The following is a 27,456-nucleotide window of genomic DNA, read 5'->3' on the forward strand; positions in this document are numbered from 1 at the left end:
GAGTGTATTAAGAGTCAGACACATTGAAGCAGTTTTAAATGAAAACTTTACTTCTGTACCCTTCATACAGACAGTATTGCAGATAGAAAATAAAGTGCTCAGCCAACTTAGATACATTCTGCTCAAAAAAACATTTAAATAAAACAAATGTTCAAGATTTATGTACTGTATATCGAAGGCAGCATTCTTACAATGCAGAAGGAACAGGGAACTGAAGAACCTGTCCAATGTCACAGCAGATCTCTGGGGGAGGAGACAAAGGTTACTTGATAACGTATTCAGACTACAGAAAGACTTGACGTCGCTCTCTTGACCAAACTGGTTAGTGTTAACTCCTGAGCAGTGTTGATGCTGAGTGGCCTGGGGTCTTGTTAGCCCGTTCCCGTTTTCTAAACGTTATGTGCTACGCAAAAAAACCTGTCACTGATATTCATTCACTTCTACAACACGTAATTAATTAAATTCACACTGTTCATTGTATAATGGAAAACTGCATGGAATAGGAGGAAGATGTATACATGCGTAGTGACAGCAAGGAGGAAACACACCACTCACTCTCCCAAAACACACACACAGCTCCCAACTTTAAAAGAACAGAATTTATGGATCACCAGAAAGATAATTTCTTATATAGTTTAGGTTTACATTAGGCCTATATGAATCCTACCTTGAGAAGGGGGTAGTGTATCCCAATATGCTTAATGTATTGTATGTGTGTGCTTACTGTGACTATCACCCGGACATTGGCTACTAGGTAGCTACTTCCCACGCCGTTGCTGGACAGTAGTGATGGGCAAGCGGGAGCGAAGAGTACTGTGTCGCGGTGTTGCCATTCATGCCCTCCCCGTCGAGTATGCATGCATGGTTATCAATACTAGTTATTTCTTGTGTAGGCTACTATCCTACTTGAAATATAATGAAATGGCCACGTTAGTTACCCGGCTTAACTTGTCGTGCAGCCCAATCAGCCACGCAAAATTAGCTGATTTGCTTTCTATTCACCCACTCTTTTCGACACATCCGGTCGCCATATTAGGCTGTAGCTACCCACACTTACCTTCAAAGCACATCTCATGAGTAGAAGACCCTTCACTTTCTTCCTGTGCCAATCAAAATTGCCTAGACCTAGTGTCAAAGTTATCTGGTTGTTAGCTAGCTAGGTAACATGACTGAACGTTTATCAAACCAATAACTAGAAACCCGGGATTAGTTTAAAACAGCCGGTGACATGGTTTGTGAAATTATATAAAATGTGTGCAAAATCATGCAGGAAGAAAAAAAGGTAGCTTTGCTAATATGGGTCATATTTCTGGAACCATTTGGGCTAGACACAGTGTTCTCTGCTGTAAATCTGCAAGCATGCCTGTCGCGAAGCGGTGCTCCATTTTTCCTCTGTCACTCAGAGGCTGCGTGACAGCGAACTTGAAATTGCAAAGACTACTTGGACTGGCCTGTGACCTTGGTCATACCAGGCAATGAAATTATTCAATGTATCAAATGTACAGATGTAACAACGGATGGCTCATCAGGCTCGCCTTCACAGCCAAATTATATTTTAAAAACTGATGGAAGAATAGATACGCAGGAAGAGCGGACAGAGAGAAGCAGGTGAGTGAAGGCTGGTAGGGGATGCAGAGAGAAGCAGGTGAGTGAAGGCTGGTAGGGGATGCAGAGAGAAGCAGGTGAGTGAAGGCTGGTAGGGGATGCGGCTGGCTGATTATAGCTGCCACACGTGAGATGCACCTGAAAGTGAACATTACTAGACTGGCGCAAGAGTAGTTGATGTTGCTTAATGAAAACAATTTATGAACAAAACTGACTTTATAAACAGCGTCAGCTGATTTGTTTAGATCGGTAGGGCTGAAAAATATAGTATCATATTGTACAACGTGATTCAAAAATGTTGGTATCATGACGTTTTGGTACCGGTATACTGTGCAACACTACTCCTGAATGAGAGCCAAACCCACCTTTGTCTCTTGCTGTAGTGTCTTAGTCAAAGTCAGCCAGTCCTTTCTCCACCAGAGGCAGGTAGACCAGAGCACCATCCTCGTCATACAAGAACACAGACAGCTCCGGTTCAGTGGCCTGAGACAACCAGGAAATGCATTATCATAAAAACTACACTATAGCTTCATTATCACTATTATCATAAACATTACACTACAGCTTCATTATCACCATTATCATAAAAACTACACTATAGCTCCATTATCACCATTATCATAAAAACTACACTATAGCTTCATTACCACCATTATCATGATTGGCGGAGATGACCAACAGCACTAAGGTTACCATCTCACAATGACCTAATTGGCTGAATGGTATTTGAACGGTATACAGTTTATAACCACAATACACACATGCAACAATTCTGCTGTTATCGCCCTTGTTGTGCAGAGACCACAGTGACGCTGAATGCCAAAAATCCACTATCATAACCATGACCACACTTAATGTGTCGTCGTTGTCTATCCAGCTTTTTATGACTGCCACTGATATGACGGGGATAACTAAGGCAGATGTTGCTCACGGTAACGGATGCGGTGCAGCAGCTGTGCAGCAGGTCAATCATCTCCAGGGCAGCCTTCAGGCTCCACTCTGGCCGGTAGGACAGGCGCTCCTTCTCCAGGTTGAGGCGGGGTGGTCTGAAGCCCGCCACCCGCACCTTGATGGCCTTACACGGAAACTGCAGGAGATGGGCCGGGATCTGACGCAGCCTGACGGGGAGAAAAAGACACCATATTACCTCCGGTAACCAGAGAGGAAAAGGCAAAGCGAGAGGTTTTTACTCTGCCCAAAATATGTCCACAAAAATGAGACAGACATTTTTGTATGGAGGTCAATGAGTGTGTCTAATTTGGTCAACATATTTTAAAAAAATTGCTATGTGGGGCTTATTTGATCTAATATACGTTTTGTAATGGTTAGGTTGTAAACAAATGCACTGATATAAATGGACGCACATGGCATTCCGGCAACTTTGAAAAAAATGACTTTTTGCCTGTTGTCATAGAGATAGAGGACTCTATAAGCCCTTTTAGCGTGGACATTGCCGTTGAGGACTTCCACCATTTTAAAGTAGTCAACAGGGTGGGGATTCCTATGAATTGGGAGCAATCAGCCAATGAAGAATAAGAAAAGTGACTACTTTAAAATGGAGACAGCCTCAATGGCACTGCCCATGCTGTCAGACGCTATAATGGCACAGATACAGAGATGAGTCCTCTATCTCAAAGGTTCCCAACCAGGGGTACTAGGACTCATAAGACCATAGGCTTACTGGTAAAATGCACATGAGAGTAAATCAGGGGTACTCAGGGCAGACCAAAATTCAGTTGGTGGTACAGTAACCGAAAAAGGTTAGGAAACACTGCTCTTGCTCTAAGGCCTGTTGTTCACATGCCCTCTCATTGGCAAGAATGGTCCCACCTGATCTCGCCTCCTTCCGCCTGCCTTCCATCGAAGAGGGTGTATTTCCATTGTTAGAGCGGTCACTTGACTATCTCGTCAATATAATAGACAATCAATCTGCACGAAAATGGGATTTACTTATGCTCCAATCTCCAGTAGGATTGGGCCCACAGTGAGATGTCTTACTTGTTCGTGGGAAGGGTGTCGTCAGAGCCAAAGTCCACGTGTCTGATCAGGATCTTAACAGGGTTGAGGCCAGCAAAGCCCAGCAGCTTGGCCCGGTAGTACTTACCATCACTGTATTCTGCCAGACATGGGGCCTCTGGAGAGATGGACACACAGGATCAACAAGTCAGCACTTTACCACCTAGCTCGTTACAAGTCCCTGTTACAAGACCCTATGGAAATGTTTTCGTAAAAGCATTAAGAATTAAGTGTGACATTTAGTCCATGGAAAGTGCTTGTGATCGTGTTGTGGTTTACCAATGGCGAAGTCTGAGAGCATGGCCAGACGGTCAATCCTGTCATGGACTCTCTTCAGTGCTTCCTCCAGACTCTCCCCACCAGACTCCACACAACTACTGCCATCTAAGGGATACAAGAACACCTGCAACACACACACACACACACTAGAAAAAGTGGAAAATGTTGCAAAAGGCGTAACAAATATTTTCAGAATTGACATTAGTTAGATATGGAAGTGGTAGTACCTCGTTGGGGGTCCGGAGGTGTTTGATCCTGACCCGGAAGCGTTCGCCTTTCTCAGGCAGGTCTGGGTATGAGAACACCCTCGGTACTGGCTCTGGGTCCTCCAACCCCTGTACATAAGCAGAGCAGTGGGGATGACTGACAATCCAACACTCGATAAATAAATAAATAAACAAATGTAATTGGCAAGTTATATCGCAGTGTGCATACTAGCAATTTCAAACAACATCTTATACAGATGGCACTGAATAACCAACGTACCTCTGTGTCAATGTCCCAGTCATCTAGAGCTAGGTGAGATGACACCACCAGCTCCTGAGGAAAATCACAGATTTAAACAATTGTGTTGAATCAAAGCCTACTTCAAAAAAAAAAAACAAAAAAAAAAGGGGGATTGAAACAACGGTTATGTTAAGGTAACATACCCACCCCTCCCTCTTACCTCCTGCGTGGATGCAATAACCTGGTCCACAGAGGCGTGTTGGTGGTGAACCATGATTCTGCTTAGAGTCATGCCATCCAGAGAAATCTGTACTGTCAGACAGCCCAGAGGGTCCTCAGGCAGTTCCTAACACACACAGTCATGTTTTTTGTTACATTTCATCATACATCAGGTCAGTGAGTCCATGCACAACTGATACAGGGCCTTGCCTGCAGCTTATAGTGAGACACTCACACTTACTCAAACTGACAGGATCACCTCATATGCCCCAATCACTAACATACCATCTTTGCGTGTGTAGTGTCCACCTCACCATAACCTGCATGTCCACACAGCGGTTTAGCAGCAGCTCTTTCAGCAGAGCCACAGCATCCCATTGCCACGTCCTGCCCACCTGAACAAAGACAGAGGGGAGGGGGAGCTACTGAAGATGAAGGAGAGGAAGCTACTGAGATGGAACACTGAACCACCACGATTTTGAATCTAGTCCACTCACAGGGATGACGCCGTGCAGCTGGCAGGGTATACAGAGCTGGGGAATGTCCTCACACAACACTGTGGGGTAGACGTGACACACTGGGATGTTCTCCACTAGACCCTGGTCCACGTAGCGCACCTGGAACACACACACACACACACACACACACACACACACACACACACACACACACACACACACACACACACACGTTGGGGTCTTGTAAGTTTTGTATAGACATAATTTGTATAAATTGTTCAAAATCCCAGTATTTATTTGTTCACAAAAAACATGTCTGTACCTTAACGTGACCTCCGATGACCTCCAGCACCTCTCCTCTGTACCAGAGCATGTCAGAGCCCATGACAGCACAGCCCAGGACACTCTTCCAGGTGTAGGGCTTCAGCCTGGGAAGGGTCTTTATGTGCTGCTGTAGACGCTCCCGCAGCTGCTCAAACTGACGCCCTGACAAACACACAGTAGTTGCGCATGTACACTGAGTGTACAAAACATTAGGAACACCTTCCTAATATTGAGTGTGTCACCTAGGGCTGTTATGATGACCACAGTGGTGATTTTGGCATGTAAATCTTGGTGGGGCAAACTGAATAATTTTTCTTAGATACATGCCAGCAAAGCCACTACACAATACAAGTGGCTCCCATTTTGGCTGTAGTGTTTGTTGCGCGTTCCGGTGAGGGCGTGCACTTCGTTATTCATCTCCGGTAATGGTCTCCGGTATTCTCCGTCTTAAATTTTATCGTTTATTTACATATTAGGGTACCTGAGGATTGATTAGGAACGTTGTTTGATACGTTTGGAAGAAGTTTATTGGTAACTTACGGGATTCATTTGTATGCATTTTGAACGAGGGAAACCGGTGGATTACTGAGTCAAGCACGCCAATGAAACTTACATTTTTTGGGATATAAAGAAGAACTTTATCGAACAAAAGGACCATTTGTTATGTAGCTGGGACCCTTGTGATTGCAACCAGATGAAGATTTTCAAAGGTAAGTGATTTATTTTATCGCTATTTCTGACTTTCGTGACGCCTGTGCTTGGTTGGAAAATGTATGTTATGCTTTTGTGTGCAGGGCGCTGTCCTCAGATAATCGCATGGTGTGCTTTCACCGTAAAGCGTTTTTGAAATCTGACAAAGCGGCTGGATTAACAAGAAGTTAAGCTTTTAAATTATGTATGACACTTGTATTTTCATTAATGTTTAATATTACGATTTCTGTAATTTGAATTTGGCGCTCTGCAATTTCACCGGACGTTGTCGAGGTGGGATGCTAGCGTCCCAATGATCCGTAAGTAGTTAACCTGTCTCCTCCCCTTCATCTACACTGATTGAAGTGGATTTAACAAGTGACATCAATAAGGGGTCAGTCTATGTCATGGAAAGTCTGTCAAATTGTGTAAAACTCAGTGTATGTGGGGGGGGTGAGAGAGTGTGAGTGAGTGAGTGAGTGAGTGCGCAGGGTTAAACAGGAGTAGAAAGGAGAGTACCTGCGTGGTGCGTCATGGCGTAGATGAGGCCGTCCTCTCCAATGGCAGAGATGGTCATCAGAGTGCGTCCACAGTGGGGCAGCTCAGGGGGGCAGTAGGCCTGTGTCTTCACCTTCTCTGGGGAGGGGTTAGTACGGGGGGCCGGCTTGGGAGGCGTAGGGGCAGTGGAGAGGGGTCGGGGGGAGACTGACCAGTCAGAGGAGGGGTTGGGGGGCTGGTTTTCTGTGTTAGGTGTCCTGTTTTGAAGGCCCTTGAACTTGGAGTCAGAGTCTGATAACTCCTCTAGTTTAGGCATGGGGGATGCTCTGTAGCACAGAACACAGGGACAAAAAGGGCAGATAAGTAGAGCCAGCAGAAAGACATGGGTCCTAGGAAACATATTACACTCAACTGTGAAACATACATCCACACACAGAGTTCTGTTACTCACTGTGGCTTCCTTTCTTTCAGTGCGAGGCCCTCACTAACCAGGAAGTCTGCGATGCTGACATCTTGCCCGGCCCGGTTGGAGCAGCACAGAGAGACCGGCACCGGACGCTGCTCTGTGTTCTCCTGCAGAGAAGAGGAAAAGGCTGGTAAAGAGAGACTCAAGTAAAACCATGGATGGTCTCCACCGAGCTGGTGAAGAACAAACTGTCACAGTATGCAGATGATCTACTATTATACACTGCTCAAAAAAATAAAGGGAACACTAAAATAACACATCCTAGATCTGAATGAATGAAATAATCTTATTAAATACTTTTTTCTTTACATAGTTGAATGTGCTGACAACAAAATCACAAAAATAATCAATGGAAATCGAATTTTTCAACCCATGGAGGTCTGGATTTGGAGTCACACTCAAAATTAAAGTGGAAAACCACACTACAGGCTGATCCAACTTTGATGTAATGTCCTTAAAACAAGTCAAAATGAGGCTCAGTAGTGTGTGTGGCCTCCACATGCCTGTATGACCTCCCTACAACGCCTGGGCATGCTCCTGATGAGGTGGCGGATGGTCTCCTGAGGGATCTCCTCCCAGACCTGGACTAAAGCATCCGCCAACTCCTGGACAGTCTGTGGTGCAACGTGGCGTTGGTGGATGGAGCGAGACATGATGTCCCAGGTGTGCTCAATTGGATTCAGGTCTGGGGAACGGGCGGGCCAGTCCATAGCATCAATGCCTTCCTCTTGCAGGAACTGCTGACACACTCCAGCCACATGAGGTCTAGCATTGTCTTGCATTAGGAGGAACCCAGGGCCAACCGCACCAGCATATGGTCTCACAAGGGGTCTGAGGATCTCATCTCGGTACCTAATGGCAGTCAGGCTACCTCTGGCGAGCACATGGAGGGCTGTGCGGCCCCCCAAAGAAATGCCACCCCACACCATGACTGACCCACCGCCAAACCGGTTATGCTGGAGGATGTTGCAGGCAGCAGAACGTTCTCCACGGCGTCTCCAGACTCTGTCACGTCTGTCACATGTGCTCAGTGTGAACCTGCTTTCATCTGTGAAGAGGACAGGGCGCCAGTGGCGAATTTGCCAATCTAGGTGTTCTCTGGCAAATTCCAAACGTCCTGCACGGTGGTGGGCTGTAAGCACAACCCCCACCTGTGGACGTCGGGCCCTCATACCACCCTCATGGAGTCTGTTTGTGACCGTTTGAGCAGACACATGCACATTTGTGGCCTGCTGGAGGTCATTTTGCAGGGCTCTGGCAGTGCTCCTCCTGCTCCTCCTTGCACAAAGGCGGAGGTAGCGGTCCTGCTGCTGGGTTGTTGCCCTCCTACGGCCTCCTCCACGTCTCCTGATGTACTGGCCTGTCTCCTGGTAGCGCCTCCATGCTCTGGACACTACGCTGACAGACACAGCAAACCTTCTTGCCACAGCTCGCATTGATGTGCCATCCTGGATGAGCTGCACTACCTGAGCCACTTGTGTGGGTTGTAGACTCCGTCTCATGTTACCACTAGAATGAAAGCACCGCCAGCATTCAAAAGTGACCAAAACATCAGCCAGGAAGCATAGGAACTGAGAAGTGGTCTATGGTCCCCACCTGCAGAACCACTCCTTTATTGGGGGTGTCTTGCTAATTGCCTATAATTTCCACCTGTTGTCTATTCCATTTGCACAACAGCATGTGAAATGTATTGTCAATCAGTGTTGCTTCCTAAGTGGACAGTTTGATTTCACAGAAGTGTGATGACTTGGAGTTACATTGTGTTGTTTAAGTGTTCCCTTTATTTTTTTGAGGAGGGAGGAGATCCCTCAGGAGACCATCCGCCACCTCATCAGGAGCATGCCCAGGCATTGTAGGGAGGTCATACAGGCACGTGGAGGCCACACACACTACTGAGCCTCATTTTGACTTGTTTTAAAGGACATTACATCAAAGTTGGATCAGCCTGTAGTGTGGTTTTCCACTTTAATTTTGAGTATGACTCCAAATCCAGACCTCCATGGGTTGATAAATTGGATTTCCATTGATTATTTTTGTGATTTTGTTGTCAGCACGTTCAACTATGTAAAGAGAAAAGTATTTAATACGATTATTTCTTTCATTCAGATCTAGGATGTGTTGTTTAAGTGTTCCGTTTATTTTTTTGAGCAGTATATATCACACATGCAGCAGGTCAGCCACCAGGGGAGACTCGTGGAGGCCTGGTGACAGACGGAGTATACATCACAAGGCGATGGCTCCATCTGCTGGACGTACCAGGTCTCGATGGGCTCTCTAGCCAGGACTAATTGGGGCTGATTGGGAGTAATCAAGGGCTGATTGCTCACCAGCTGAACAAGTCCCATAAAGCTGCCAGAAGGGCAGCACACAGGGGAGAGAGTGGGTGAAGAAAGGACTCCCGTATAGTTGGAGACAGTTGCAGAGGTAACAGGAGTGAGTTGCAGAGGTAACAGGAGTGAGTTGCAGAGGTAACAGGAGTGAGTTCAGTTTTTGATCCCCACAGGATACAGCAAGACCTGGAGCCAAGAAGACGGTTTCCCGGAGAGGGTCTCATGGGGGAGACCTATTCTTTTCTTTTTGAACTATTGTTTTAATAAACACCTTTGAAACTGAGAAACCTACTCTGTCCGTGTCTGATCTGTGTAAATGTTTTCAAAAGTTTGGACACATCTACTCATTCAAGTTTTTTTTATATATATATTTAGAAAAACAAAAAAACATGGATGGTCAAATATGCCATAACGCAAAAGAGTGAGGCATCAGAGACTAGGCTCCATCTCCACCCCTAGCCCTCTTTGCTTGGAGTTCACATAAGTGTGGGGAAGGGGTAGGGACTAGGGGAAGTGGTAGGGCTAGGAAAAGGTGTGTGTGATGTGGCGTCACCTTGATGGTCATGATGGCCATGGCTCCTGTCAGGTAGTAGGAGATGAAGTCACACGCTGTGGCTGTCCAGGTGGAACGACCGCCTGCAGGTCTGAGAGGGAGAGAGAAAGAAATGGAGCGAGAGAGGGAGAAAGAGTGAGAAATTTGAAGAATTTAGCATGCCCCTTGCTCCACTATTAGGATAGCTAGCTCATGCCCTGAGGAAACCTGTCAGAATCTATTTTTGTGAAAGGCCTACTAATTCAGGACATTTTGCCAGGGATCAGTGTTTGAGGTCAGCCCTTCGTATACCTGCATTTGTGTGTGTGTGTTCACCTGATTTCACTGAGGGAACACTCCAGCACCAGACAGCCAACCAGACTGGGCAGCAGTGGTCTCAGGTTGTTCATGTGGAGTTTCACCTTGTTGCCAAAATCACAGCGTAGTACCTAACACCATGTGGAGACAAAACACCATACTGCAGTTACAGCTGGATGTACCCATCTGTCAATCACTGATGAAACAGTAATGACAAATCGGCTGCAATCAGCTGCTACAATGTTATTACTTCTAAATCCACTCCTAGTCCACTTCTGTGGCTCTTAAAGGATAGGTGTGTGTGTGTGTGTGTGTGTGTGTGTGTGTGTGTGTGTGTGCTCGTGTGTTACCTCGGCAATGCAGCCGAGGGAAACAGGAGAGCAGAGCTGGCCCCTCTCCCAGACCCCGTTGTTGTAGGCAGCACAGTACATGTCTGCCTTCCACTCTATCTCCTGGGGCTCTGTACGGGCATACTCCTGCTTCAACAACTCATACACCCTGAAACAGAAAGGGGGAGAGCGAGAGGGAAAGGGAGAGAGAGCGATAACTAAATGACACAGACCTCTCATCAGCATCTCATTCTAAAGTCACACATCATAGAAAATCAAGTCAATGTCTGTCAATCCACTCTACAGTTACAAGATTCCTCGTGAACACAGCCCAAGATTCTCTGCTGGATTCGGTGAGGCTTCAGTAAGCCATTGTCTGTCTCTCCTTGCCCTCCTCTCCATCCCCACTGGCTGACCTCTTGAGCTGGGTGTCCATCTGTAGCAGCTGGACGTAAAAGCTCCCGGGTGAGACCACGTGGGTCAACCTGACCCTCAGGTCTTTCAGATTGGTCGGCAGCATCAGGTAGGGCTGGATCTCTTGGGGGTCTTGGTCCTGCTCTGGGGTCTCCTGGCCCAGGGAGGTAGGGGCTGGCTCAGACTCTCCCAGAAGACCCTCGAGTGGGGGGTCCCACACTGTGGTGTCTACCACCGGGGCCTGGGTGTCCTTAGATTTGATGCTAAGGGAGAGGGAAATGGGGTAAAACAAAACATATTTTTGGAACCATACCCACATCTGTGTGTGCAGGTATCAAAAAGTCTGAATAAGATTAGTTATTGATTTTACCCCATGAAGTATCCTTCTGTGAGATGACAGACACACACTCACCCCTTCTTAAAGCAGGCCAGTTGGTCGTTGACCAGCAGATCTTCGATGTTTGCTAACGGCTCGCTGGAATCACTGGTCTCAAACAGCCTGACTGGCAGACCCCTGCCCCTTCGACCAGCCTCTGAGGGTTCGAAGACACACGCAAATCAATCAACTACAGAACAGTCTCATGGTTGTCGTGGGATGCCAAGATAGTGCCGTGTGAAAGGAGAACTCTCCAGTTCTACCTGTCTTACCTGTGGCCACAGCGGTCACAAGTCTCTGGTCAGCAAGACTCTTGAACTTCTCTATACACGCTTCGCTCCACGTCTCACCCGCTTCCAGAGGAATCACATCAGCCAGGTAGCACTGGATGGCCTGGGTGGGGGGGGGGGGAGGTAATTGTGAGAGCCAGATGAATAATAGGAGTGCCCTGCCTGGTCTACCAACCCTAGCAGTTAATGCTGAGATGGTATATGGATAGTCAGCCTTATTTATTCTCCATCCAACATACTCTAGTGTAGTGTGACCTCACCATGGCTGGGAGGGCAAAGAACTCATCCTTGATCTTCCTCAGGTCGTTGACTGACAGAATCTTGTTGTTGCCAAAGTCTACAAACTGGACTTCCACCTTCCTGCCCCCGGGAATACCTACACACACACACAATACCATTCTAGTCTTTAGGTAGACTCTTTTCCATACATTTTTGGAGTTTGCATATAATTTATTATCTAAGGCAGTGGTTCTCAAACCTCTCCTCGGGATCTCCAGACATTTCACAATTTTGTTGTAACCCTGAACTAGATCACCAGATTTCACTTAGTTGACTATTTGAAATCAGGATGTGCTAGTTCTGGAATAGATAAAATACATGGAACGGTTGTGGGCCCCCAGGAGAGGTTTGAGAACCACTGATCTAAGGGGACAATACCGTAAAAAAAAAAAAACACATTGTGACCTCAATAAGTGTACCTAGGGGCTGTGGCGGTCATTACATTTTGTCAGTCGGTAACCGCCATGCCAATGACTGCTAGTCTCACGGTCTCAAAGACCAAAAACAAACAGGTAGGCTGCTCCTTAATAATCTGAATGGAGTTATTTGTAACTGAAGGAAGAAAAGAAGCGCAGTAACGTTATGTAGACTAGCCTCAATTAACCTACCTAGCTAGATTCTCAGTTTGACGCAGTCAAGACGGGTACTATTTAATCAGATAGGATGAGAAATAACAAGCAAGAAGTCTGCTAGCGCGAGTTAACAGTGCTTGCTGTGTCACTCACTGCGCACACACACACCGCAGGCCCCTTCTCCCTAGCGCCATGCTCATTCTGTTGCTCTCCCTCTCCTTTCCTCCACTCCGGTTAATAAAGTACCAAAACAAATGGAATTTTCTTATGCTAGGTTGTGGACCTGACCGGGTCTCTATGTTAAAAAGTGTACTTGTGCATATTGTGTCCGTCTGGGAAAGCCCCGGGTCCATTTTGGCACTCCCATCACCATTTATCCTGGTCATTCAGATTAGAGGGACAACAGGGCGCTGAGTACCAAGCCATTCATTAGTCAGTTGATTATACTACCTTACGCATCAGCGCCATTCATGTAGGCCTACAGAGAGCATTCATGTAGGCCTACGTGACTCATGACTGCCGGTGTGGCGGTAATTTGGTCACCGCAACTGCCCTAAGTGTACCCACGCACAAACACAGTGTACTGACCGATGACATGGGCCCTGTACCAGACCTTGTCGTCAAAGCGTGCCACACAGGCCTGATCCAGGACAGGACAGTAGACCTCCAAGTCCTGGTCCTCTCCTCTGGTCCCCCTGCTGGGGCAGTCATAGCTGTAACACTCCTGCAGCTTGGCTGTCAGCAGCAGGAACTCCATGTTGTCAACCTGCGTTTAATCAGCGAGGGGGAAGAGTTAGAGACGGCACTGGAATATCAGCTGATAATGCTTTCATGTACATGTGTGGAATGTATGTGTGTTTGTGTGTGACCCACCAGTTGGATGTAGAAGTGTGAGGGTGTGTCTATGTGGGACACCACAGCGTTGAGCTCTACGTTGGTACGAGGGAAGACAGGAAGGTAGAACTGGAGAGGCCTCCTGCCACACGGCACAGTCTTGGCATTCCACGCCACCGGAGAGTAAAACCTACAGCAGCAGAACGGGACAAACATATTACTACTGATTATCCATGGCAACAAGGAAGAAACTGATGCAGCCTTCTGCAAAACTCATATAAGGGAAACACTGGATATAGTACAGTATGCAGGGTTCATACACATTTTGACAAATGGAATTTCAAGACTTTTCCATAACTTTTAACCAAATTTCCATGACCAATAATTGGCATTGTCTATGTGTACGTATAAAACAGTATGTAATGTGGTATCGACCCTGGTAGGCTGCTCTCTGATCCAATGTAACATCTCCTGTCGTTGTGCAAAGCACTTAACCCCCCACAAAGTAGAATACCTGTTAGGCAACTGTACAAAGCAAGAGGTCAGTCTGGAGAGCTACTGGGTGTGCAGGCTTTTGATCAAGCCCTGCTCAAACACAGAGACAGTTTATCAAGTCCGGTTCAGCAGCTAATTTCTAAAATGTGGTTTGTTTGAGGGGGACTGGAATAAAAGCCTGCCCACCCATTAGCTCTCCTCGAGGATGGTTGACCACCCTTGATGTATAAAATTGCAACCAAATACATTTTATGCCTTTTGAAATAATTTGCTCATTCAATATATCAAAAGATCAAATGGCTTTGATAGGCTACAATTATTTTTATTCAGCTGAAGCAAGCCCACACATTTTCTTCAGGAAATGTACCTTTTCTAATTTATTTGAGTTACCTTAGAAGTGTTTACGTTGCAGGTTGACTAGCATCTATTGAGTTGCAATGTCCTATACATTGGATGCCCAAATAAAATATAAGTATCAACAAAACAAGTTGAAGCCACTTAATCCAAAAGAAAGGCTACATCTAATCCGTTTTCCTAAAATTACTGTTCACGATTCACAAATTATTATTTTGATTCACTGCATTTGACCCAAATCCCAACTAATACAATGGTGAAGTGTATTGATTGTTTCATAAAAAAAGAATAGTTTAAAATGAATCTGTCATTCAAAAAAGTAAATCAACTTTGTATGGCCTTATTCGCGAGTGTTTTGGAAATGACGAAAACATTAATACAAGCTAACAATAGCTAAACAGTTAACTAAAGGGCACAAGATATGTTTTGAATTGGCTACATAGTTATTAGTCTGTTCTCTATTTCTGTGATAATGCCAAAGAAGTTGGCATGGGTGTTGTTAGGCCCGAGACAAAGTCCAGGGCCAAATCGTGCCAATATATCCTCCAAACACCGGCTTCGAGGGCATTATCACTTTTATACAACGCGTTACCAACATATTACAATAATGATTGACATATTTTCATAAAAAAAGAAAAAAACATTAATTTGATGAATTTATTCATACTATTTCATCCTTCCGCAAGATATAGTCCCAACACAAATCTAAGGTTGCTAACCAAGCAGGCTGGTCGTTCGTTCTATCGGTTCGGTTGCCAGAGACGCGACCCAGTCATTCAGTCTTTTTGTTCTGCATCTATGGATGTGACCCAATCGTTCGTTCTAAATGTTCCATTGCAATTCTAGCTGGCAATGTTCTTATCCATTGCTTGCAAGCTAGCCAACTACGGCTAACTTACGGTCACGTAAAAAAGTGCAGCCAGAATAACAGCAAAGTAGTTGCATTTGTTTAAGTTGTTTTCTAGTGACATTTATTTGGATACATCCATAACAATGAGCCAATGATGCGCAATTTCGCCTGGCATAGAAATGTGCTCACTTGTCAGTACACTGTTGTTCAGAGGAGCTAGCCAACAACTTCAAACTGAAAAGACTGCAAACTAGTTGCACTTCGTTTAGTTTTACCTTTTTTCAATTGACATTTCTTTGTATATACCCATACAAATGATGCCAGCTGATTCATGATTTCGACTGGCTGAGAAACGCTGCCTGCCTGTCTTGTCACGTTCATTACTATGGGACAGCTGGAGATCAAATTTGAATATTGAAACAATGTTGAAAATGTCGGAGACAGACAGCAAGGTTTATACCAATCTCTGCCGTTGAAAACTAAATGTTAGTCTAAAAGAAATGTGAGATAATGTCTAGATGATTTTTACAGTGGAGATCGAGTTGATAAATTGCTTGGCTGGGCTGATGGACAGCGGGTTGCCCAGTCAGATGGAACAGAGTAAATACGCATTTTAACGTCATAGATTCAGCCGGTGGTAACTTATGTAATAGACACCGGCTGGAATGCGATTTTAAACAATCAGCATTAGACCCACCCGTTGTATAACATATTTTATAGGCTAGGCCTACCTGCTGCTGCAATGCTCTCCTTGAGCAACAGCCCACTCTTTTCTCACAAATGCAGGTGATGCGTGTAAACACAGCTGTGCAAAAGTGTCATTCCAATCCTGGCTGATATGTGGATTTTAGTTTGATTGATAAAATATTTAAAAATGGTCTCTAAATAAATTACATTAACAGAAATTATTATTTCCACAACTTTTCAGATTTGATCATTTCCCAAAACCTTTCCAGGCCTGGAAAACATCATAAAAAAAATTCCATGTCTTTTCCAGGATTTTCATGACCATACGAACCCTGAGTATGTATGTACCTGGCGAGCTCGAGGAAGACCAGGTACTCTCGGAGGGACATGGGCATGTTGCTGGAACCGCTGTCCATGGGGGCTTTCTTCAGGTCCACTAGCAGAGCACCTCTCTCCTGACCAAACACCTGCATCTCTACTGAGGCTGAGCCCACCACGCGACGAAACTCATCCTGGGCCTCCGCACTCCAGCCTTTAGTCTGGGAGAGAGGAGAGGAAAAGGAGGGGGATGCAGGTAAAGAAAACAAATCTAAACTCATCCTAGTCACTTGTACAACAGCCCTTCACTTGAAGAAAAAGATAGATGGCGACATACACAAATGTTATGTCAGAATATGGACAATATGCAAATGTGTGCCCCTTACAAGGTCTGCAGGCACGATGTCATCGACTTACCAGGACTGCAGGCATGCAGTCCTCCACTTACCAGGTCTGCAGGCACAATGTCCTTGAGGGAACACTTGATAGCCTGAGGGAGCCAGCGGCTCATTTCTGATTGGCCGGCCACGTCCACTCTTCTCAGACGCTCATTCATGTCCCTGATGAACAGGTCTGGACCCGCCTCCTCACTGGGAATGGGGAAGTAGAGGTGGAAGAGAAAGACAGACCTGGGTGACTGAAAAAACAAATCAATGTTCTGTCCCTTTTCATGCTTACTAGGTTTTTCACGTGTGTGCGTGTGTGTCTGTACCTCTGCAGGGCTATTCCCTTGCAGAAACCGTAGTCTTGGAAGTAGACTCTGACACGGTGAAGTTCAGGAACAGGACAGCTGCGGACCGGGTCCAGGTGACCTCTCTGGAACAGTTCTGTCAGGGTGGCCCGACACCACATCCCCTCCTTCCACTTCACAAACACTGTGGAGCCTGACGGAGACACACACGCGCAATAGTCAGAGTGGCAACATCGCACTGCTTTCATTTCACAAACACCATAGAGCCTAGAGAGAGGGACATACCCACAGTAAGGTATCACACACACACACAGTGATCTCACCAGTCTCCAGTATGTCGCTGGCTGTGAACAGTCCTCTCTCTCCAGAGCAGAGGGAGTTGATCTTCTTGGAAAGCAGAATACAGGCCCTCTGCTCTGCCACGTGGCGGATGTAGAAGTGGTTAGGGTTCACCACATGGGTCACCATCACCCACTCCTGGAACACTGCACACACTCACAGTTTATGTGTCTCTATTCATGAAGTTATAGATTACGTGGCCATAACTGTTGTGCATGTTATCATGTGAAATGTGTGTTGTGCGGATCAACAGTGCCCAGACTATATGTCTGTCTCTCCTCTACCTTTCCCCTGACTGACAGGTGGGAGGTCCTCCTGGATCTTCTTGCTGCTCCTCTGGGCTCTCTGTCTCTCACTGGCCTGCTGCAGCTCAGACAGATGGGCTGGGACAACTACAAGCAGAAACCAAGAAACACCATTATAATCCTATGGGTAATGGGGATGCAGTTTACCTCAGCAGACATGCACTGACATGCTCTCTAAATGTTGCTGTGACATTGTCACTAACCTCCAACTGAAAACCCTGCTGCAGTGGTTTTGGATGAGGCTGTGGTGAATTGATGGCAGAATTTCAAACTGACTTCGTCCTTCCCTTCTCCTCCTTGTTCAATCTCCTCTATAATCTCCTCTATGATGACGTTGGGTCCGGAGTCTGAGACAGGGCTGGAGCTGGGTAAGGGCCGAGGGCCAGCGCTGGGAGAGGGTACCCAGGTATGCCTAGTCATCCTCAGGCTTTCCTGCTCCTGGTGAGGTGGAACAGGCTCTCTGGTGCTAGGTGGGGGAGGCCTCATCATCGTTTGGCTCTCCTGCTGCTGCTGCTGGGGGCGGCTGGGCTCTCTGGTGCTAAGGGAGTGTGGGAGCAGGGGGGCCTTCCTATTGGGCACTGCCTGCTCCTGGGGCCTCTCTCTGTCTCTGTGGATCAGCTCATCTGTCAGACTGAGGGGGGGAGTTCAAAAGGCAGTTAAACCATGTAAACAAAGATAGAAAAATATATATCTGTAGTCAATTACAGGACGTACATCTTGGCGTTCCCAATGTTGATCTTCAGACACGCCTTCAGACTCCTGCCCAGCGCATCCTGCTGTGCTATGCAGCTAACACATACACATGCGCACCATGGGTCAGACGTGAGTTCAAACTACAGTAGCAGAATTCAGGTCAGGCCACATAGCTACAGGGTTTCAAATTGTAATTCAGGTCAACTTTATTGACTCACCTCAGTCCAGAGCCCAGAGACAGACACTTTAGGTCAAATGACTGTACATCCACAGAAGCCTGCAGGGTCTCCAACAACTGTTCAACACACAAACACACCTCGTATTCCTTGAAGTGCAACCAGAAGGTGCGTTTAGTATGTGTGTGTGTGTATGTATGTACCTGCTCCAGGTCGCAGTAGCTCTCCAGGGAGGGGTGCTGTCCGACCTGCTTGGCCTTCTGCATGGCTGTGTCCAGGGCCCTCATCCTCTCCTCCACCCGGCCCAGTTCCCTCCTGCTGGACGGGAAGTGCTGCTCCATGTTGGTCAGCTCAGCCACCAGTGCCCCCTTCCTGACAATGCAGGAATTACACCTCACCCCATGAAATCAGAAAAATAATGGGAGGGTCCACTCACTGTATACGGCGTCTATTTGATCAGCCCTGATAAAAAGCATTACAGCCAAGCCCAATACACACACAATAAGTAGCAGAAGCTACAAACACATAACACACTAGCCCATTAGTGAGAGGAAGGTATGAGGTGGTTGTAGAGTAGTGTACCTTCTATTGAGGATGGTGAAGGCCCTGTCCATAGCCTCATCTATCTCCATCAGCAGTCTGGCCTTCTCTCTCTTCACCTGCACCATCAAGCCTTTCACCAGAGTCTGCAGAGGCAAGCAACACAGCAGGTATGCTACAGGTAACATCTTGCTTTCATACAGGGCTGATTTCCCAGACACAGATTAAGCCTAGTCCTGGACTACAAAGCATGCGCAATGTATATTCTCCATTTAATGTGTTTTTTTTAGTCCAGGACTAGGCTTAATCTGTCTGGGAAACCAGGCCATAGTATTATTGGATCAGTACAGATGGAAGGACAGGAGATGTGGGACAGTCCTTTTGTCGCTCACCTGATGGATGTTGTCCAGATTGGCCATGTTCTCAGAGGCCTGAGACAGAGCCTCTTCTACTGCTTTCAGTGCTGTCTCTACATCTGGACCCTAGAACAGAATACATATATTGCCTACTATATAGAAACAACAGAAATGTGTCCATTTCTGCAGCATTCTTTAAACAATGCCCTGCATCTGTGTTTGGCTGACCGACTCCCAGGAGCTTGGATATTACCGATCAGACAGGCCAAGCACACTTATATTAACGTTAAACCATACCTGTTTTGTGTCCTCCTCGACAGGTGAAGACAAGGATTTGACTCTGTGATGCCTCGGTCTGTCTCTACCAGAGTTTTAATAAACAAAAATAAAGGTTGTCTACAGAATGAGAACGATTACATAAAGTGCATTAGGAAAGTATTCAGGTCCCTTGACCGTTTCCACATTTTTTTACGTTAGAGCCTTATTAAAAAATTTATTAAATTGTTCTTTTTTCTCTCATCAATCTACACACAAAACCTCTTATGCAAAAACAGGTTTTACGAAATATTTGCTAATTTAAAAAAAAAAAAAAAACAGAAATACCTTATTTATATAAGTATTCAGACCCTTTGCTATGAGACTCGAAATTGAGCTCAGGTGCATCCTGTTTCCATTGATCATCCTTGAGATGTTTCTACAACTTGATTGGAGTCCACCTGTGGTAAATTCAGTTGATTGGACATGATTTGGAAAGGCACACACCTGTCTATATAAGGTCCCACAGTTGACAGTGCATGTCAGAGCAAAAACCAAGCCAAAGGTACTGAGTAAAAGGGTCTGAATACTCTGAATACTCATGTAAATGTGATATCAGTTTTTTATTTTGAATTAGCAAAAAAAAAAGTACCAACTTTTTGCTTCATCATTATGGAGTATTGTGTGTAGATTGATGAGGGGGAAAAAAACAATTTAATCCCTTTTAGAATAAGGCTGTAACGTAATTGTTTGGGGAAAAAGTCAAGGGGTATGAATACTTTACGAAGTAAATAAAGATTTATAATTTTTTATACATTTTCATAATTTTCAAAAATCGTGTTTTCGGTTTTTCATTGTGAGTTATTGTGCGTAGAATGAGGAGGAAAAATATATAAATTTTCTCAATTTTAGAATAAGTCTAATGTGAACAAAATGTGGAAAAAATGTAGGGGTCTGAATACTTTCCAAATGCATTATATTTCCAGTTTGGAGTGTTTGTTCATCATTGAGATACGAGACAGAATCTCTGATTCCCAACTAATGGCCCCATAATGGTCTGAGGAGAATGGTATAGAGTGTTCGCTCAGAGTTAGCTGCTAAATGGACACTGAAAAGAAAAATTAGAATAGGGAGAAATAATATTGAAATGCTTTCCATTTATAATCATGCTCTTAATATGTGTGTACGGTCAACTGGACAGCAATTCAGTTTCTGCATTGTAAACTGCCAAAGTGAATCATAGTGGCTGGCATGTGTGTATTTATAAGTATGTGAAATACACTGTTATATACCTTTTCATTTTGTTCATTTTGGCTGTGTAGATGAGGCCGATGATTCTGCTGTCCACCTGGAGTCCCTCCACCCCTCCTTCAGGAAGAGTGGACTCAACCTGCAGGAACACCCACTGCATTTCATACAACTACACTACTAATTCACACTGCAGCCACTTAGCCTGCTGGTAAGTTGTATGAACTGGCACAAACGTATGTGGACACCCCTTCAAATTAGTGGATTCGGCTATTTCAGCCACACCCATTGCTGACAGTAGGGCTGGGCGATATGGCCAAAATCTCATATCCCGATAACGATACATATCACGATATAGCACATTTTCTGTAAATTCAATGAATAAATAGTTTATATAAAATGACCACATGTAAAGGCCTATTTCTCTTTGAATTACACTCAACAAATAAAAAGGTACTTACTCATTTGATTATTTCTCCTTTAATTTAGAACCTTTGTGCAAATTTTCAATTAAGCATGTAACAAAACAAAATATTAATGTATAAAATGTAAAAAGGTAAATAGAAAACATTTCAACTATAGTTGCAAACAAAATAAATAATATATATATTTTGGGGGGGGCTTGCCTGTTTTGCATGTTTCTCAACCGTGTAAATTGGGGCCATGTCTTTGCAGATGTAAATTGTAACGGCAGCTGCAGGGGCGGAAATCCCGGGGGACACACGACCCCCCCATCCTGGGAAAAATATGATTTGTCCCCCCCAATATATCACTGAAACATAACTATGTAATTTAAATAATATTAATAATACGCAATGAAAGCAATTGTGCTGATTATAGACACTTAATAGCGCATTTGTACGTTTCAAAAGATTGCAACCCCCCCACCCTTTGCCTCACAATGGTTTGATCTCCTGCCAGTTCCTTAGCTTGCTAGGTAACAGAGGTCATATCTACTGTCTGAAAGGCACTCAATGCACGTAACTGACGTGAGGTTAATCCAGTCAATCGCGCACACACACTAGCTGAATATGCAGAGCTAGCGCGCAAATATGAACTATTAAGCTAGCTAGTACCCATTCCATTTATGTGGCGTCGTCAAAGATGGAATCAGCATGCAGATGATGTAAGTTAGTGCTTCAAAGTCCCTGTGATAAGGTTAGCGATAAACTGAAATCTGAACAGAACTACACTCTCTTCTACCATTGTCTTAAATATATTTAATGGTCTCGTTGCAAAAGCTAAATTGTCGCAAGTGAACTTTTATTTATTTACTTTATTTCACCTTTATTTAACCCGGGTAGCAAAGATCATAGCAAACACCACTGAAACTGAATTGGTGCTCGCTAGCTTTGCAAATTCAGCTATTGTTGGAAGCCAGCCAATATGAAACAAACTAGTAAAATTACAAAAGGTTGCGGCATATGTTGTGTAAATGGTGAACTCATACAGCTGTCAACTCTTGTCATTTTAATCCGTTTCACATTTGCTAGCTACCTTTTAGATCGAAGCCCAAATAAAATGATTGAAGATGATAGAAGCCCATCTCCTACTGTAAATAACCTACACACTGTGTGTGTGTAGCCAGCCAGCCAGCCAGGTAGAAAAATGGCAGAAAAATAAAAGACGGACATCAGAGTATTTTTCAATACACCAAAACGCATAGTAAGAACCCTAGTAGCCTAATATCTCAAAGACTAGTTGATAAAATGTTCATAAGAAAGAAATGAAATTCTAATGGAAATGTTTCACAATGATGTCATTAGGCAGAGCAGGCAACAGATGGCACACAGACAGCAGAGTTGGGGACAGATATGCAGGGACAGACTGGCAGAGACAGGGAGTCTCAGGTAAGTTTGTTGAGTCTTTGTTTGGCAACATTATGAAAGGTTCTCAATTTTTTTGACTTGTAAAATAGGAACATAATTGGAAAATGCCATGGATACCCCCACTCTCAACTTAAACTGGTGACTGAACTAAGATTTGTTAAAGGCAATGGTATTGCTGTTTTGGGTACCGGTAGTTAGGAGTACGGCAAACACCTTATTTCTTTGGTTCCTCAATATACATTTACCATATTACAATGTAGGCTATGTGTTACAGCACTACTTTTGGTGTCCCCCTCAGGAATTGCTCTTGAGAAAATGTCATGTAATTGTCCCCTCCAAAGTTGATATCAGATTTTCGCCCCTGGGCAGCTGTTATCTCCTTCCATCTTCGTGATTCTTTGCCATAATGGTGTGCCGCGGGCAAAAGCCTCTTGCAACGTCTGAGTTTGGGGGGTTTGTTTTGAGCACTCGACTGTACTTTTTTGGGTCTCATCCGTAGACTCTCTCCGTACTGTTTCACATTATTCTTGTGTAGGTGGTAAAAGAGGTTAGTGGTGTTTGATTCTGTTGTCGGGACCAGCCTGCGGCATATTTTGCAGAGGACAGTTTTCTGGTCTGTGTCAGACTTTTCATACCCAAACGATGTCCATGCAACCGAAGTAGCCCCTCTTTTAGGTACGAGCTCTGTGTCTCCGTGCCACGTTCACTCTCCTCCATGTTTGTTTGTGTTGCAAATTTCTTTCCACACGTGAACGCAAAGCGTCGTCCAATTGACGAAAAATATTGCCATAAAGAGTGTGATTTGCGACACAACGAAATAAACGATTGAGCATAATATGAAACGATAAACGTTTTTCTATCGTCACATCGCCCAACCCTAGCTGACAGGTATATAAAATCGAGCACAGCCATGCAATATCCATAGACAAACATTGGCAGTAGAATGGCCTTACTGAGGAGCTCAGTAACTTTCAATGTGTCACCGTCATAAGATGCCACTTTTCCAAAAAGTAAGTTTGTCAAATTTCTGCACTGCTAGAGCTGCCCCGGTCAATTGTAAGTGCTGTTATTGTGAAGTGGAAACATCTAGGAGCGACAACGGCTCAGCTGCGAAGTGGTAGGCCACACAAGCTCACAGAATGGGACCACCGAGTGCTGAACCGCGTAAAAATTGTCTATCCTCGGTTGCAACACTCACTACTGAGTTCCAAACTGCCTCTGGAAGCAACGTCAGCACAAGAACTGTTTGTCGGGAGCTTCATGGGCGAGCATGGAAAGATCACCAAGCCAAAGATCACCAAGAGCAATGCCAAGCGTCGGCTGGATTGGTGTAAAGCTCACCGCCATTAGACTCTGGAACAGTGGAAACTCGTTCTCTGGAGTGATTAATCACGCCTCACCATCTGGCAGTCAGACGGTCGATTCTGGGTTTGGCGGATGCCAGGAGAACGCTACCTGCCGCAATGCATAGTGCCGACTGTAAAGTTTGGTGGCGGAGAAAGAATGGTCTGGGGCTGGTTTTCATGGTTTGGGCTAGATCCCTTAGTTCCAGTGAAGGGAAATATTTGTTGCAACAGACTTCCGTTACTGTTTCAGCATGACAATGCCCCGTGCATAAAGCGAGGTCCATACAGAAATGGTTTGTTGAGATTGGTGTGGAAGAACTTGACTGGCCTGCACAGACCCTGACCTCAACCCCATCGAACGCCTTTGGGATGAATTGGAACGGCGACTGCGAGCCAAACCTAATTTTCCAACATCAATGCCCGAACTCACTAATGCTCTTGTGGTTGAATGGAAGCAAGTCCCCGCAGCAATGTTTCAACATCTAGTGGAAAGCCTTCCCAGAAGAGTGGAAGCTGTTATAGCAGCAAAGGGTGGGGGGGACCAACTCCATATTAATGCCCATGATTTTTAATTGAGATGTTCGACGAGCAGGTGTCCACATCATTTTGATCATGTAGTGTAGTCTAATACCAACATGTTTCAAGCAGACCACCATAGGCCCTGTGCCCAAGAACACTACGGTAACCTGCCTAAATGACTACCAACCCGTAGCACTCACGTCTGTAGCCATGAAATGCTTTGAAAGGATGGTCATGGCTCACAACACCATTATCCCAGAAACCCTAGACCCACCAATTTGCATACCGCCCCAACAGAGCCACAGATGATGCAATCTCTATTGCACTCCACACTGCCCTTTCACACCTATGTGAGAATGCTATTCATTGACTACAGCTCAGCGTTCAACACCATAGTGCCCTCAAAGCTCATCACGATGCTAAGGTCCCTGGGACTAAACATCTCCTTCTGCAACTGGATCCTGGACTTCCTGATGGGCCACCCCCAGGTGGTAAGGGTAGGTAACAACACATCCGCCACGCTGATCCTCAACACAGGGGCCCCTCAGGGGTGCGTGCTCAGTCCCCTTCTCTACTCCCTGTTCACTCATGACTGCACGGCCAGGCACGACTCCAACACCATCATTAAGTTTGCCGATGACACAACAGTGATAGGCCTGATCACTGACAACGATGAGACAGCCTATAGGGAGGTCAGAGGACTGACCGTGTGGTGCAAGGACAACAACCTCTCCCTCAACGTGATCAAGACAAAGGAGATCATTGTGGACTACAGAAAAGGGAGGACTGAGCACGCCCCCATTCTCATCGACGGGGCTGTAGTGGAGCAGGTTGAGAGCTTCAAGTTCCTTGGCATCCACATCACCAACAAACTAACATGGTCCAAGCACACCTAGACAGTCGTGAAGAGGGTACGACAAAACTTATTCCCACTCAGGAGACTGAAAAGATTTGGCATGGGTCCACAGATCCTCAAAAGGTTTTACAGCTGCACCATCGAGAGCCTCCTGACGGGTTGCATCACTGCCTGGTATGGCAACTGCTCGGCATCTGACCGCAAAGCACTACAGAGGGTAGTGCGTACAGCCCAGTACATCACCGGAGCCAAGCTTCTTGCCATCCAGGACCTCTATACCAGGCGGTGTCAGAGGAAGGCCCTAAAAATTGGCAAAGACTCCAGCCCTAGTCATAGACTGTTCTCTCTGCTACCTCATGGCAAGCGGTACCAGAGCGCCAAGTCTAGGTCCAAGAGGCTTCTAAACAGCTTCTACCCCAAAGCCATAAGACTCCTGAAAGTCTAATCAAATGGCTACCCAGACTATTTGCCCCCCCCACCCACTTCTATGCTGCTGCTACTCTGTTATTATCTATGCATAGTCACTTTAATAACTCTACCTACACGTACATATTACCTCAATTACCTCGACACCGGTACCCCCTGTATATAGCCCCGCTATTGTTATTCTACTGCTGCTCTTTAAATATTTGATATTCTTATCTCTTACTTTTTTTTAAGGTATTTTCTTAAAACTGTATCATTGGTTAAGGTCTTGTAAGTAAGCATTTCACTGTAAGGTCTACACCTGTTGTATTCGGCACATGTGACAAATATAATTGGATTTGATTTATATTACTGTAAATGTGAAAATGTTGAAAATATAGGAACTATAGATATACAGGGAAGTGTATACATTCACCATTGCATTTATTGCCTTACCCCTTTTGAAATATGTATATGACCATCAGTTTCATGTAGTGTTTGTTGTATAGCTGACATCAGGTGCTAGTACTGTACTGTACTGTACCTTGCATTCAGGGCACAGAATGACATTGTTAAACTCCAGCGAGCGCAGACAGGTAGTGCAGAAGATGTGGGAACACAGGAGGACATTGGGAAGGTTGCCAACGATTTCGTCCTCTGAAAAGATGAATGCCATTAAAATGTATTTTATAACGTTTTGTGCATTTTTAGGTTGGGGGAAGGAGGTGCCTAAACCTGCAACAAAAAATGTTCCTGTGCCATAATAGAGTTAACGTTAATGGAAGATACTTCCTCTCTGGCCATAATGGTCCAGTCCAGACGTTTTGGCACTGTGGCAGGCTATCGGCATTATGAGATGATGTGTCCGGACCAAACTCTTGATAAGCTTCTTCAAGTCAACAAAATGTATTATTAGCTACTATATAATTTTACTGTATAAATACAGTTCGCCTGTTTACTGAAGAAAATGGACCGTATAACTTTTGGTAGCCACAACGTGGTCCGAAGCTAGCTAACAGGTGTGCAATTTGACAGGTAACGTTAGCTCGATATAGCTCAAACTTTAAACAACATGAATGACAATATGTGGACTGGTAAATTATAATTATTACAATGAATTTACCTGGTAAAGTGTAAGCAATACCGCATATGTTACAAACCACAGAGTTCGGGTTGTCGGCTCGAGGCGATCTGTCCGACATTTTTGAACGGACGACTACGGTTCACATCGACTGAAAGAATGTTCTGTCAAAGCCCTCTTTGCTTCCAATTATGTCACGTGCTCATAAAGGCAAGAAAGAGCAGATGGAAAGCGCCGACTGTGCACACGACAGGATAGATGGAAAAGGTTACTTTTTTCTCCAGAATTCCCACTTGAGGGCGCCATATCATACTTTAGCAATCCCTGGCCTTCCGCCTGCACCCGGCAGTGATGTAGTCTGTGAGTCTTGTGGTCAAAACAGGCAGGCTAAAGAACACGTTGACCATTGTGCACTGTTACGAACCGGTCCAAAGGGGATATGAGTGTACACCCGGCTGCATAGAATCACTTTTGACGGCTAAGATTAAACTACTTAATACTGGCCGTTCGGGTAGCCCGATGGTAAACCCTCTATTTAAAATGAGTAATAATATTTAAATTGGTTGTACAGGTGAAACAAGTGCTTTGGGGCAGACAGTGAGAAAGAACAATTTAAAATTTGTTTTACATGTAAGCTGACCTAATTGATCTAATGTCTATATATTTATATCTCATAATTGTGACCAACTGTTTGATTCCCACAGTATACATTCATTAATGTGCAGCAGTGGGGCTGAGGAGACATGACTTCGATCTGTATGCAGCTACAGTATTCCAAACACGGTGCCTAAGGGCAGCGCAAGCTGTGCAATGGGGCTGAATAATGGGAAGTGACAG

General features: G+C 45.1%; 1 protein-coding gene across 5 annotated transcripts; it reads right to left on the reverse strand.

Annotated features, from left to right (window-relative positions):
• Positions 1–29: 29 nt before the first annotated feature.
• rnf17 (ring finger protein 17) lies at positions 30–26,888 on the reverse strand. Of its 5 annotated transcripts, none has more exons than XM_014174081.2 (37): positions 26,662–26,888; positions 26,083–26,195; positions 20,628–20,725; positions 19,378–19,441; positions 19,117–19,206; positions 18,767–18,870; positions 18,388–18,577; positions 18,227–18,303; positions 18,030–18,104; positions 17,519–17,946; positions 17,295–17,402; positions 16,995–17,156; positions 16,693–16,864; positions 16,429–16,570; positions 16,011–16,201; positions 13,316–13,466; positions 13,031–13,208; positions 11,852–11,967; positions 11,574–11,694; positions 11,338–11,458; positions 10,928–11,188; positions 10,533–10,680; positions 10,201–10,313; positions 9,886–9,976; positions 6,988–7,109; positions 6,558–6,862; positions 5,347–5,510; positions 5,064–5,183; positions 4,881–4,988; positions 4,568–4,693; positions 4,387–4,440; positions 4,128–4,235; positions 3,901–4,024; positions 3,604–3,739; positions 2,537–2,723; positions 1,971–2,088; positions 30–243 (listed from the first exon to the last, which is right to left on the reverse strand). In XM_014174081.2, exons 1-36 carry the CDS (start codon positions 26,738–26,740, stop codon positions 1,993–1,995), a joined length of 5,043 nt encoding a protein of 1,680 aa, XP_014029556.2. In that variant the 5' UTR covers positions 26,741–26,888; the 3' UTR covers positions 30–243; positions 1,971–1,992. The 5 variants fall into 5 exon arrangements, with proteins under 5 accessions (XP_014029556.2, XP_014029559.2, XP_014029557.2 ...); XM_014174084.2 differs by having other exon boundaries at positions 18,388–18,499; positions 26,662–26,822; XM_014174082.2 differs by having other exon boundaries at positions 18,388–18,556; positions 26,662–26,822.
• Between the last annotated feature and the right edge of the window lie 568 nt (positions 26,889–27,456).

Source organism: Salmo salar, chromosome ssa25, assembly GCF_905237065.1.
Source record: "Salmo salar chromosome ssa25, Ssal_v3.1, whole genome shotgun sequence".
Lineage (NCBI taxonomy): Eukaryota > Metazoa > Chordata > Actinopteri > Salmoniformes > Salmonidae > Salmo > Salmo salar.